This window comes from Miniopterus schreibersii (assembly GCF_964146895.1).
Source record: "Miniopterus schreibersii genome assembly, chromosome: 3".
In the NCBI taxonomy this organism is placed as follows: Eukaryota; Metazoa; Chordata; class Mammalia; order Chiroptera; family Miniopteridae; genus Miniopterus; species Miniopterus schreibersii.
Window position 1 is genome coordinate 10,272,317 of NC_138103.1, and position 12,764 is coordinate 10,285,080.

At 47.6% G+C, this 12,764-nt stretch overlaps 1 protein-coding gene and 1 pseudogene across 4 annotated transcripts in view; one reads left to right on the forward strand and one right to left on the reverse strand.

Annotated features, from left to right (window-relative positions):
• The first annotated feature begins 323 nt into the window (after positions 1-323).
• The window catches only part of CRAMP1 (cramped chromatin regulator homolog 1), a 62,576-nt gene continuing 50,135 nt past the window's right edge, over positions 324-12,764 (forward strand). For 2 of the 3 annotated variants that reach the window (XM_081133822.1, XM_081133821.1), the window contains exons 1-2: positions 324-363; positions 726-1,066. In XM_081133822.1, the coding sequence (XP_080989948.1) occupies positions 344-363; positions 726-1,066 (361 nt within the window). In that variant the 5' untranslated portion in view covers positions 324-343. The remainder of the gene's footprint in view (positions 364-725; positions 1,067-12,764) is intronic. The other variant, XM_081133820.1, reaches the window with a different exon arrangement.
• Positions 7,699-12,373, reverse strand: LOC308554423 (large ribosomal subunit protein uL11 pseudogene; annotated as a pseudogene). The gene is made up of 2 exons: positions 11,908-12,373; positions 7,699-7,889 (listed from the first exon to the last, which is right to left on the reverse strand). The product of its transcript is annotated as a large ribosomal subunit protein uL11 pseudogene (transcript).

A 12,764-nucleotide genomic window follows, 5' to 3' on the forward strand; every position in this document is an offset into this window, starting at 1 on the left:
ATATCTCCCACCCTGGGAAGCAAGATTCCCAGAAACCCTGAGCTTATTATTCTTTATGTCTGTTTAAAAATAAGCAGGCAGACAGGCAGCCGGGCCACTATGGAGTTCCCTGTGCACGCAGGCGAGCCCGCGCCTCTCCCCTGCTGGGGTGGATCCCGGCTCCTCGCCCCCGCTCCGGGGCCAACTTTGGGGGCCGGCGTGCGGGGCAGGTGCGCAGGCTAGGTGCCACTCGCGTTTTGGGGGGCGGGGAGGGGTGGGGTCCGGGGGCGCGGGCGCCGAGGCCCAGCGGGCCAAGGCAACCCGGAGAGCGAGGCCGGCGCGCAGGCTTCTCGCCTCGCAGGCCATGAGCCGCAGCCCCGTTGGGTAAGTGGCTTCGGGCCGCGACTCTGGGACCCAGGAACCCCGAACCTCGAACCCCGGACACGGGACCCTGGATCCCTTTCGACCCCGACGGGCTGGGGCGCCGCGCGGGCAGGGCCGTCTGGGCGCGGCCACCGAGCTGCCGCCCGCAGCCCCTGGCGCCTCTGTGTCTTAGGCCACGGGGTCCCGGCCGGGGTTCGGGGTTCGGGGTCCGGGGCGGCTGACTCGGCCGGGCGGGGGCGGGCGGGCCGTGGGAGGACCTGGAACAAACAACGGCGGCCATGTTGAGAGGGAGGCGGGCGGCTAAACTTCGCGGCGGCTCCGGGCCGCGCTGGCCTCACCAGGGCCCCTCTCCTCTCCCGCAGGATGACAGTGAAGTTGGGAGACGGCGGCGGCGGGGAGGAAGGGCTCAAGAGGCTGGGCAAGAGGGCTGCCGATGAGGATGCGCTGGAGGGAGAGGGGGCCGGCGGCGGGGACGGGGCCGAGGACAGCGGTGGCACAAAGAGGGACGGCAAGACCCCCCGGGGCGGCGGCCCCCCGGCCCCGGCGGGCGGCCCGCAGGCTCCGTCCCCGCCGCCCGCCTGCCCCCAGGACCAGCACCACTTCCTCCGGTCCAGCGTGAGGCCGCAGAGCAAAAGGCTCAGGAAGGACTCGTCGGGCGCCGGGGGGAGCAGCAGCGCCGGCAGCTCCGGGCCTCGCGGAAAAGGTACGGGGGACCCCAGCCCTTTCTAGGGTGTGCCCTGTTCTCACCTTCGGGCCTCCACTGCAGTTCCTGACCCCATATTTGTCCCATATTTGTCCGGCACTTGGGGTTGCATTCCGGAGGAGAAGTGCCCCTTTTCTCCAGAGAGGCAGTTTCTTCCTATGTTTAAACTACGCTAAGAGGCAGTAAGTATCCTTCTTTGGGCAAGCACAACAGACTCCTGAAGCTTGGTTTTTGTCCCCCTCAAAGGATCGCTGATGATCTAGGCTATTTTGTACAGCAGACAGTAGTTTAGAAATGGAGAGAAAAATACTGCAGTATCTTTGCCAGATGTCAGATGGTGGAACTACAACAAAGGAATGGGCTTCTGAAACTTCTTTGGGGGAAGATTGATAAGAAGCCGAAAATATCCCAGGGTCTGACTTGGGCTCTTCACCCTCTACTTAAGGTGTTCTAGACTCCAGAGTTATTAAGGGCATCAAGACTATGTCCTTGGAGCTTTGGTGCCATGGAAAGAAGCTCCCCTAGGGTAGTAGGTAGTGAAAACATTTGTGGCCTGATTTAAAAGAACAGCAGTCTACAGTGTTTGTCAAGGTATTCTGAGGTGATTGAGAATATTACAGCTTTATTAGGGTCCCTACCAAAATAATAAGAAAAGCACGTGCCAGTTTTGTTTCTGATATGCTGGTTCTCCATTATTTTTGCTTTTATCCGTTTCTAGTTTACCATTCTGCTTTTCCTTAATTGTACGTGTGAATTGCCCTTAACATCCTTTTCGTTTCAGGCCAAGTTTGCAGCACTTTTGTAGATAGCAAATGTAAATTTCCAATGAGTTTTGCATGAAAAAAACCTTTCACTTAGCTCCTTGGGAAACGGTCTTTTAAATTTATTAGATGGTCCTGATAGTTTTAAAAAGGAATTATTTCGGAAGCTAACAGAGAACCCATTTTGGAGATCTCTGTCAAATGTGTATCATTAAATTTGCTTTTTCTATCTCATTTTCAACTGAAATCATGGCCTCACACATTTTTTGGTAAAGAATTTTAATGTAAGTATTCTTAAAGATGTAAGTATAAGTTAGTATATTTCAGAAACTAAAACTTGCCTTATGAATTTATTTTGGATGTGATAGTTGCTGATTGGTTAGGAAAATACTAATTTGTTTTACTGGCTTTGTTTTGTAAAAAATCGTTTTTCGTTACTAGTTACGGGTGTGTCTGAGTTATCAAGTGTAAGCTCCTGGGGTGCTCTTGAGTGTGCGTTTGTGGCTTAAGACGCCCTGAATCTGTGGTCCAGTCAGAAGTTCACTGCCTTGTCACCCTGGCCCTCTGACCTTGGCCTACTCACTTTACCTCTTGAATCTGCTTTTCCATCAGAGAGGCGTCCTCAGCTGTGAAATGAGGAACAGCAGTGGCTGCTCCCCTCTCGAAGTGTGGCTGCTAAGATGAGATGAGGTGCTGCTGTGAAAGTGCTGTCACCTATAAATGGCTACCTATATGTGAGATGCTGAAACTTGAGTGGTCAGTTATATTCCTAGCAGTCAGGTAATTAGGGGAAGTTTGCTTTCACTTGCATAGTTGAGTTTGACTTGCTTCAGAGGGAAAAGGTTTCCTGGATTAGCCTCGAATCAGGTCCTTGGTGCTTCTGTTTTTAGTTCCTGTGCCCAATGTGTGGCTTGGAGCAGCAACTGACTTTCCATTAATAAAATGGAAATTTGTTACAATTTGTGCTTCTTGTAACTTATGCATTTTTCTACTTCAGGAAGCAGATATTCCTTTAAGTAAATAATAAAGCTAAGCCAAAGTGGTGGCTTTTAGAAGAGTAGGAAGTGTGTCTCCGCTTCTTCACAGACCTTCTCAGCCAGCATCTGGCCTTTAGCTCCTCTTGACTGTGCTCTGAGCTTGGGCTACCAGGATCCTTTGGGTGCACTTCTCCACGCCCAGGACCCCAGGACATCCCCCTCCTTATGCTTCAGGGCAGCCTCTACTTCCTTGGCACCTTCATTAACAGCCAGAAAAGAAGGTCATGTGACAGCATGCTGCTAACCTCTGAAAACCTTTCTTAGAGTAGCAGTTGTCTTATGGACTACGTAGGTTGGAATGGTGAGCATGGATCGGTAAGGAAATGAACTGTATAGCAGGTCCTCGAATTCTGTCCTTGTTATAACAGTGATGAGATGCCCGAGAAACTTAACTTTTGTTTATGTCAATTAGCCTGTGGTAAAATTGGCTTCATTATACACCATTTCATGTAAAGTCACAAAATTTATCAACAATGTTAAGCGAAAACTTCCTGTACTAACGTTTTTTGTATTTCTCTTCAGAAAAATAGAATTTCTGTTATGCTTAAGGAATAATCACAGTCTAGTCATTGGAGGTTCCTTTGGTTGATTACTTACTGCTCTTACCAGCTTTTAGTTGTGAGAACCTTGCAGTGAGTTTGGAGAAGACTGGAGAAAGGGAAATCCTCCTTGTTTTGCTTCCTGTGTTTTCTTTTCCATAAAAACAGACTCTCTTGTCAACTTCAATGAAAAATAATGTTCTAGTATAATTTTGAAATCTTCTTGAACTGGTAAAGGGAAAATTGCTAAGATTTAGGGCCTGCTCTAGGCATCTTGCATCTTTGTTACTTTACTTTTAAAAGGTGCAGAAACTGGTTTGTTCTTTAAATAATGTGCTTAACCTAAACAGAAGGTAAGCTGCAGATGAGAAACCAGTGGCTCTGCTTGATGCCAAAACAAATGTTCCTGCAGCCCTACCATGCTGCCCAGAGTGACTGAGGATGCATTTGAAACTGAAAACCAGAATTCACAGATCTGTGAGAACATGGACCAAGAGACAGAACCCCTCGATGCCCTTCCCTGTTTGGCAGTTCAATTCTGAGTGAACTAGTGCATCTCAATTTCTTTGTCTATAAAGGGGATAATACCAGTGCCTGCCTCAGCACAGCAAACACCACAACGATGCCTTCAAAACAAGGCCCTGCAGGCCGTGCATAATGTGCTCCCAGTGCTTCTCTGTGGGAAATGTGCCTGGCTTTGGGGTCTGAGGCTTTAGACTGGGTCTGAGCAGGTAGACAGGACGGGGAGGCCCTGTGGGGTGGTAGGGGATAGAGGTCTCAGGAATGTCCCCAAGCTGCTGCCATGTAAGGACAGTTGGGCTGAGGGGGTGCCAGAGGTGGGATAGAGCTGATCCTCTGTTTTCATTGTGTCGTGTGCCCTCTCATCCCTCTGAACTTTCGTTCCACTTGTCGGGAGCTAGTCACAAAATGCACTGCCTCCACAATTGGGCCATGTCAGCTGATTTTATTGTGCTTGTGCTTAGGAATCAGTAAATTACTGGACAGAATTTACTTACATTTTCCATAATCTGGGCTGCCTGCAGCTTCTAGGTGTTTTTAAAAGATGTCTTGTGAAATATCTCACCCTTGTTTGGTCAGCGTTTGAGAGAGAAACCATATGACAAAAAGGATTGAACCAGCACTCAGGAGACTCATTCTCTCTCCAGAGCTGCCTTGTGGTTGGTTCAGCTGTGGAGCAAAGGAAAAATTGCTCAACATGTCTAAACCTTAGGTTCCTTACTTTCAAAACGGGTCTGGTGAGATAGTGGCTTGAAGCTGTGTTCACCTTAACCCTCAGGGGTGAAGAAGTCCATTGTGCAGAATGGATTGGGGCCTGTGTGTGTGTGTTCTCAGGAGAGTGTTGTGAAGGGAGAGTGCCTGAAATCAGGATAGTTCTATATCTGGTAGGCTCTGCTTAGCCTTGCCTCTAGGAGAGCACTGACGGGGAGTGGTCAGAGTGAGTACTCCTCCCTCCAGGTGTGGAACTGCCTGCTGTGCCTGTTGCTGCTCCACCTCTTGTCTGCACTGCTGTCACTGTCACTGTCACTGTCCCTTCAAGGCACTGGGGCCAGACCCTGGGCAACTGGCTGGAGTATGGCTGTACCTACTTCGAAGTCCCTGCCCTCCATACTCTCTGCAGGGAGGAAGACACATCAGATGGTCACAAGAGCACTGAAGCCAGAGAGCACTGTGGTTCTTCTTCCTGGTTCGATTCAGTAAATAACATTTAGTAAAGTCAGGTTCAATGTCGACTGCATGGAGCCACCATGGCCACCTAAGCAGGAATGTCAAGCTTTGCTGAAAAGCGTCAGACGTTGTTGGGAGAAGAGGAGGAAGAGGAGACAGTCCCCTCTGTCTGGCACACAGCGGCACCATCCCATGTGATGGCTGCATACAGTGGAAGACACAATAACCCTGACATGTGGACCCATTGTATGACATAGACCCCCTGTACACAGGAGGTCAGGAGACCTGTGTGTGGTCCAGGCCATTTCAAAGATGAGTCATATTGGAGCTGTGCAGGACAGAGGAAATTATCTGTAAACCAGAGGTTCTTAGTAAATTGCTAAGTTGAGAGTTGTACAGATTGCATTTGCTGCATGTGAAAGATGTGGATAGTATAGATGAGTAGATGACATAACAATTAAATATTGGTTTGAAGGCTGAGCTAAATTTTCTTTTGACATTTGACGTCAAAACTAATACCTCATTGACTTTTATGTCAAAACTAACGTCATTTCTGTGGTGTCTGGCTGTCTTTGCCAACCAAATGTACTTCAGAATTTTCATTTCATGTGGTACACGTGTCTTTTTGAGATTCCATGACAATATAAAGATAACAGGAATGATTTCAGATAGTGGACTCACTAATGTAAAAGTTAGCTTTGGCCCGGCCGGCATGGCTCAGCAGTTGACTATTGACCTAGGATCCTGGAGATTACTGTTCGATGCCTGGTTGGGGCACATGCCTGGGTTGCGGGCTCGATCCCCGGTCAGGTGCGTGCAGGAGGCAGCCGATCAATAACGACTCTCTTATCATTGATGTTTCTATCTCTCCCCCCCTCTCCATTCCTCTCTGAAATCAATAAAGATATATATATTTTTAAAAACTTTCTTTGTCGTAGATAGTGGTGCTGCATAGAAGCATTTTATTACATTAGGTAACTACAGTATTCTTAGCACTGAAGAACAGCATGAGAAATGCCAAAAAAAGACATTCCCAGGTATTTGTAGTTTGCGTGGGATATCAAGAATTTCCTACGGAAGACCATCAGAAGTCTTCACATTATTCGAAGAAGAGGGCATATGTTTTAATAGAAATAGTGAGGTTTCACCCTGGCCAGTACAGCTCAGTGGTTAGAGCATTGGCCCACACACAGAAGGGTCACGGGTTTGATTGCCTGTCAAGGGTATGTTGTATCTGGGATGTAAGTTCCATCCCTCGCCCTGCTCAGGGTGCATGCAGGAGGCAACCAGTCGATGTGTCTCTTTCACATCAATGTTCCTCCCTCCCTCTCTTCCACTCTCTCTAAAAATCAATGGAAAAAATATCCTTGGGTGGGGGATTCACCACCACCACAGCAAAAAACAACAGTGGGGTTTCAGTTGTGTTTTTCTCAAATGTGTGAGAGGAGGGGGAAGAGTCTTGGAGAGAGGTGAGCCCTGGTCATAGCATTGAGGATGCTGAGCCTCACGGGGTGCCAAGGATGGGGAGATAATGTGGAGACACCTGGGATGCATAGGTGACTGAGACATGTCCTGGCATCACCAGGTTCCAGATCATCATTCAGATCACAGAAGAAGATGTCATGGAAGCCAGGGACCCTGGATAGGGACTCTGATTGCCTGGCTAGAGCATCTGCACTGATTCTCAGTGACTGTGTGGCAAGCGGGTGGGAGGGGTTCTCCACGTTGAACGCCTGCATGTGGAGCAGCTTTCTGAAGACAGATGGGGCAGCATGGTATGTGAGTGGCAACAGGAGCGGCCCATGGGGCAGCTTGGCATTCATTTGTTGAGGTGACACTCTTACTGGGGATTGGCTGGCACATTTTCTCTGTATGGCCTTGGTCGAGAGGGTATCTCCTCAGTCACATCTGGGTTCTGAATGCAAACCTAGCCATTCCGGCCTCTGACAGGAATGGAACCTGTTACGAGAGGCAGAGAAGCACCTATGGGAGATCTTGGCATTTTGCCTCCTGTCTTGACCACGGTGTTTTGTGACCTGCGGTGGATGTGTGGGGATGGAGCAGTTGGCCTCTGAAAGGTCCCTGCCCTCTCATACCACGGACGCAGGTGATTAGGAAGCATTCCTGTGCCAACGTGGGAGGCAGGCATGCCTGGAGACACACTTATTAGCTGAACTTGAACCATCTTTCTAGCTGAGAATGGATCGCGTGTCTTCTCATCAAGTCACACAGTTCTGTTTTTAAGGTAAATATCCTCCATAATCCTGACTCCTGCTACTTACTTGCTGTGTGCCTTTGGGCAAGTCATCGCACCTCTTGGCTTTCTGTCATAGACTGAGGGTTGGATGTCAAGGTCAAGTTTCCTCCTCCCTAATATCCTCTGATTCCCATAGCTCTGTATGTAATAAAAATACCGAAGCAGCTGTGACACTAGCAGTAGCCACCATGCTGTTGTGTGGCCCCAAAGGAAAATGCCCAGGTTTGGAACGAGAGGCTTGCTGCCTGGTGACCTCAGAGCTTTTGTGCTTTAGAGCCTCAGTTTCCCCATTTCTGAAATTGGGTAATAACTACACACTGTAAGGACAGAAAGGAGCAGTGTTCAACGTGCTTTACCGGTGCTGTAGAAATCCACGTTCCCTCGCTTCCAGGCCGCTGGGGAACAGCGGAGCCACCTGGGCCTCAGCTTCTTCAGTGAAAGGTGGGGATGATGTTCTGCTCTTCAGGCAGTAAGAGTGGGCGTGGGTGATGGCATTCCAGGGCAGTGCGGAGGTGTATGGTGGAGGCATATAGTCTAGCTTGTCTGGGGTGGAGTGGACAGAGAGGCAGCCGGGGAAGGCAGACCGAGGCCACAAGGCTACATCCCTCAAATGCAAGCTCTGGAGAGTGGGTTGCGGCTGGGGTTGGTGGTTTAGGAGACTAGAGAGGAGGGAGTTAAGATTGTGCTACTCGGTAGTGGCACAGAGCTGGCCCAGGGAAATAGCAGCGGAAATGGGAAAGAGGAGAAGCCAGGTGGCACCCGGGCAGCTGGAGGATTGTGGCACTGAAGTGGGTTGAGAGGGAAGTGTGGGTTCTGTTTTGGAAACACTGGGTCTCAGGGGACTGGGGCGGGTGAGGGGCACAGCAAGCACAGCGGAGACCCCTGCTCTGTGCTATGTTGGTTCCTGAGCTCTCATTGAGCATCTGCTCTGTGTGCGGCCTCGTGCCAGCCTTGGACATGGGAAAGTAAGACACTGTTCTTGCTTTCAAAGAGCTCACTGTGGGGGATCCTGTTCTTGTTCCGCACTTCCCCTCAGGCTTCTTGGATACCAACGTCTCATCATGTAGACTCTTGCTAACCCCGTTGGTAGCCTCAGACATGTAGCCGCAGATGGAGGGTTAACTTCGGCCCTCTACTTTTTGCTCAGCTCCTCACATCACTCCCATCCCCAGAGAAGGCCGGCATGCCCATCCTGTGTTGTTCAAATCATCTTCTCTTTCCATCTCTGTTCTCCTTGTTTGCTCCCTTCTCCTTCCCAGTGGTCACCATTTTCATCTGGATTTTCCCACCCTGATGGTAGCTGCTCCTGCTGAGCGCCGTCAGGTTACACCGCATCTCTGACCCTGCCTCCTGTTTTTTATGCTTGAGCTAGAGCTCTGGGCTGAGCCTGAGGTCGAGCGGTGAAGCCTCTTTCTCATCTGAAATGTTGGGAATGGACCAGATGCCATGGTTCTCTTTCTTCTTGGAAGCTTTGTGATTCTACTTTACTTTTACGAGGCATTACAAGGTCTAGAATGATGGGTACCAAATGTTAAAAAGGGTCGCTTCGGGGTGATTTGCTTTCTTTTTTGAACATTCACTTTGCTCTACTGAGGAAGTGTCACTTGGAACTATCAGAAGGGCTCTGGCATTACGGCCTCTGGCCAGCGAGAGTGTCTGGCTGCTCTGAGGCCTGGTTTGCTGCCTCGTGTATCTTGGCACGGCTGCTTTGACTATTGCATTTTCTTTCACATCCACAGTTTTGGTTTATCCTGCACTCTACCCCTGATGTCCCTTCCAGCTCTGAAATGCTTCTAGTCTGATTTCCTTCACCATTTATTCTCCTTGTCTTGGGTCACCAGTGCTGAGAACTGGTAAAATCTCACCAAAGCTAGCAAGATAGCTGCATTATAGAATTGTCAAGGATACATGTCTATTACTTTTGAGTACATCTAATGCAAGCATGGGTCAGCAAAGGTAAACCAGAGCTGTGACTGTGAAGCTCATTAGCAAGTTGCTGTTGTTTTGGAAAAAGAGTTTAATGAGTGTTTCGTTATAAGTGAAAATGACTCTTGAGATTCTTTGTTGTGGGTGATGCTGAGGTGGACAGGCAGCCCTTCTTGACATGACTAAAGGTGAGGAATTGCGCTCTTCAAGTCAACCAGAATTTCTTATTTTTAAGAGTGGTTTTTTAAAATGGCATCTGTAACTTGGTCTTCAGTTCCCAGCAAAAGCACCTCAGACCTACTAGAAATGGAATGAAACTGTAGTAGTTATCCCTGGAAATGTGCTCTGAAGTTGCCATACCTGTTGAAAACATCATGCGAAGTACCAGGGTCCCCATTTAGGTCACGTTTCAGGTTTGGTTTGGTGAGGAATGGACAGTCATATTGTCTATCCAGTACTTCCTTAGCCCACTCTAGCACAAAGGTTACCTGGGTTACGTTTTTATTACACGTGCATGTGGGATGGGAAGGGGCAGCTGGAAAGAAAGCAGGCTGGGGTGTAGAATATTTAACTTATCATTTGCTCTACAACAGTGTGTTTAGGACTGTGAATGTCAAGCATTCAAATATAGCACTGGCTGTGGCACTTTTTGCCATGATGGAAATGTTCTTTGCTGTCCAGCACAGTGGCCACTAGCAACATGTGGACATGCGGCTGGTGTGACTGAGGAACTGAGTTTTTGTTTTATTTAATTTTAAGTAATTTTTAAAAATATATCTATTGATTTTAGAGAGAGGAAGAGAGAGATAGAAATATCGATGATGAGAGAGTCGTCATTGATCGGCTGCCTCCTGCACGCCCCCGGCTGGGATTCGAGCCCATAACCCAGGCATGTGCCCTGACTGGGAATTGAACAGCGATCTCTTGGATCCTAGGTCGATGCTCAACCGCTGAGCCACACCCAGCCAGGCAATTTTAAGTAATCTTTAAATTTAAATAGCCTCATGTGGTTAGTGGCTGTTGAACTAGACAGTATAGCTCTGATAAACCGATGATTTCTGCTATGTAGTGATGTTACCTTAGGACAGCTATTTTCTTTTTTTTTTCTAATCCTCATCGGAGGATATTTTTTCCATTGCCTTTCAGAGTGGAAAGGGGGGAGAGAGAAAGATAGAAACAGTGATGTGAAAGAGACACAGCAATTGGTTGCCTTCCGCACATGCCCCGACTGGGGCCGGGGATTGACTGGGGCCAGGGATCGAACCTGCAACCGAGGTACATCCCTTGGCCAGAATCAAACCGGGACCCTTCATTCCATGGGCTGACGCTCTGACCACTGAGCCAAATCAGCTAGGGCTTAGGACGGCGATTTTCAACCGGTGTGCTGCAAGAATTTTTAAAACATGCAATACTTGACTGTTTAGTCAGGGACACTGACCTCTTTTCCCTTAGATTGTCAAATAAAAAAATAACAGCCAACATAGTAGCTGTCCTGTGTGAACGAGTCAAAATTATACCTTTTTTTGGTCAGATCAGCAAAAAATGTATTTTTTGGTGTGCCACAGTTTTAGTAATTAGTTCATGTGTCATGAGATGAAAAAGGTCGAAAATCACTGCCTTAGGAAGTCATCTGTCACTAAACTGATACACCTGTCCACACAAAAGAATCAAAGGAGTAATTCTTTCAGCATGTATGAAAACACATGGGATTAAATGTTTTCGAATGCTCCCTGTTTTGACATAGTGACAGATTCATGGTACACACTTTGAAAAGTGTAGCAGCGGAGAGTCACTCTCCTTCCCACTGTCCGCCAGGCAGCCCCTGCACCAATGTCTTGTTTTTTCCAGGGACAGTCTTTGAAAGCTTACATGGGTCAGCGGGCTTTTCATTTTTCATTTCTTTTATTTCTGATGATTTTTTGTGTACAACTGCTTGTCTTTCTTTCATCCTTTGAAGGTAGATCTCCGTGGAGGAAGTGAGGGAAACGTGGCCCCAGTCTGCACGTAGCTGCCCAGGGAGGGCCAAGCAGATAGACCAAGAAGTGAATCTCACTGGAAAAGCTCTTGATTATTTCATTAGAAAAACATCTTAACAATAATCTACATTTGTTTGGCTTTTGCTTTTTAACGCATTTTTATAATCTTTTTTTACTCTCGTTCAGAGTTTGAAGGTTTGTCTCCATTTGGTGGTCCTGCAGTTCTGTGGAAAGAAAATGCTGGTTATCACCGGGATACTTTGGGAGTCCTCCTTCCCTCTGAGAGGAAGGAACTCGATGGGTGGGAGCATTTGGTTAGGTCATAAACATTTTTTATCTGTGACCTTTAGCTCTTGTTTATTGCCTCCATTGTCCTAGGAGTACAGAGTTCTTGGTTTACTGCACAGCATGGAAGCCCTGTGTTGTACTTGATGGCACTTTCCCCCTTCAGCATGGTTTTTAAGGTCTCATCTTGGGATTAGGAACTGATGCTTTAAAAGCATTTGCAAAATGGTAGGCTCACTCTCTGAACACCAGATTTTGCCGGTGGAAATTGATCAAGAAAAAGGAGTTTTAAGACTTTTTTTTTTGTCAAAAGGTGTTTTTTTGTGTCTGTCAAATGATCTTTAATTGAAATATTTCGTTTTGTAGTTCTTTACTAGCTGGGCACCCCACTGCACTGCTGTTGATAACATCTATGATGTTATGAGGGTGATGGCCATCAACACTGGGCAGTCCCCAGGATCTCTTTAATGGTTCCAGAGAGTTCTCTAGCTAAAGATCAGTGTCACACCTGTGAGGCAGTGTTGACGATCTCATCAAAAGTGATATTTTCACTGTGTTTAATGTTTTTTGCTTCTTTCTGTCTCATAGTAGTTCTTTGGGGGCTTTGATGATCAGGGCAGGGGCAAAAGGCACTATCTCAATCTGGGCCTGTTTGTCCTGAACACTGTAATCCTCAGACCCTTCTGATCACCTGTTGCTTTGGTGATGTCATCACACCGGTTTTGGAGACAGACCCAGGGGACTGATCTTGGGGGCCAGGGCAGATGTGGCACTGACTTCCCTACTGGTGCACCTAAGGCATACGACTTTGATCTTGTTGGGGTCGAACTTTAGCACCATGGTGGAGGCAGCTGGTGTAGGATGAACCCAGATTCTGGGCAACCGAAGAAATTTGCACCTAGGCCTCCTTTGAGCTGAAAGCTGAAAAAAGAGTTCTGAGACTTTTTACAGATTCTTAGGGATCAAATGATTCATGTTCTAAAGTATTAATATCTAAAAGGAGGCAGTGCTTTTCACACCCATTTAAATGTTTTCTTGAGTTTGAAACTTCAGTTTGTTTATTCGAAAAGATAAGAATTATTTCAGCCAAACCCTCATTTGAAAAAGACACTATGGAATGTGATGTTTGGTTTTAGTTCACAGAGGGGAAAGAGTTGTATACCTCCATCGTGGACATTATCATTGTGCTCTTTAAATGATTCTCCCTAAATGCTCTTTCTCCCTTTTTTTA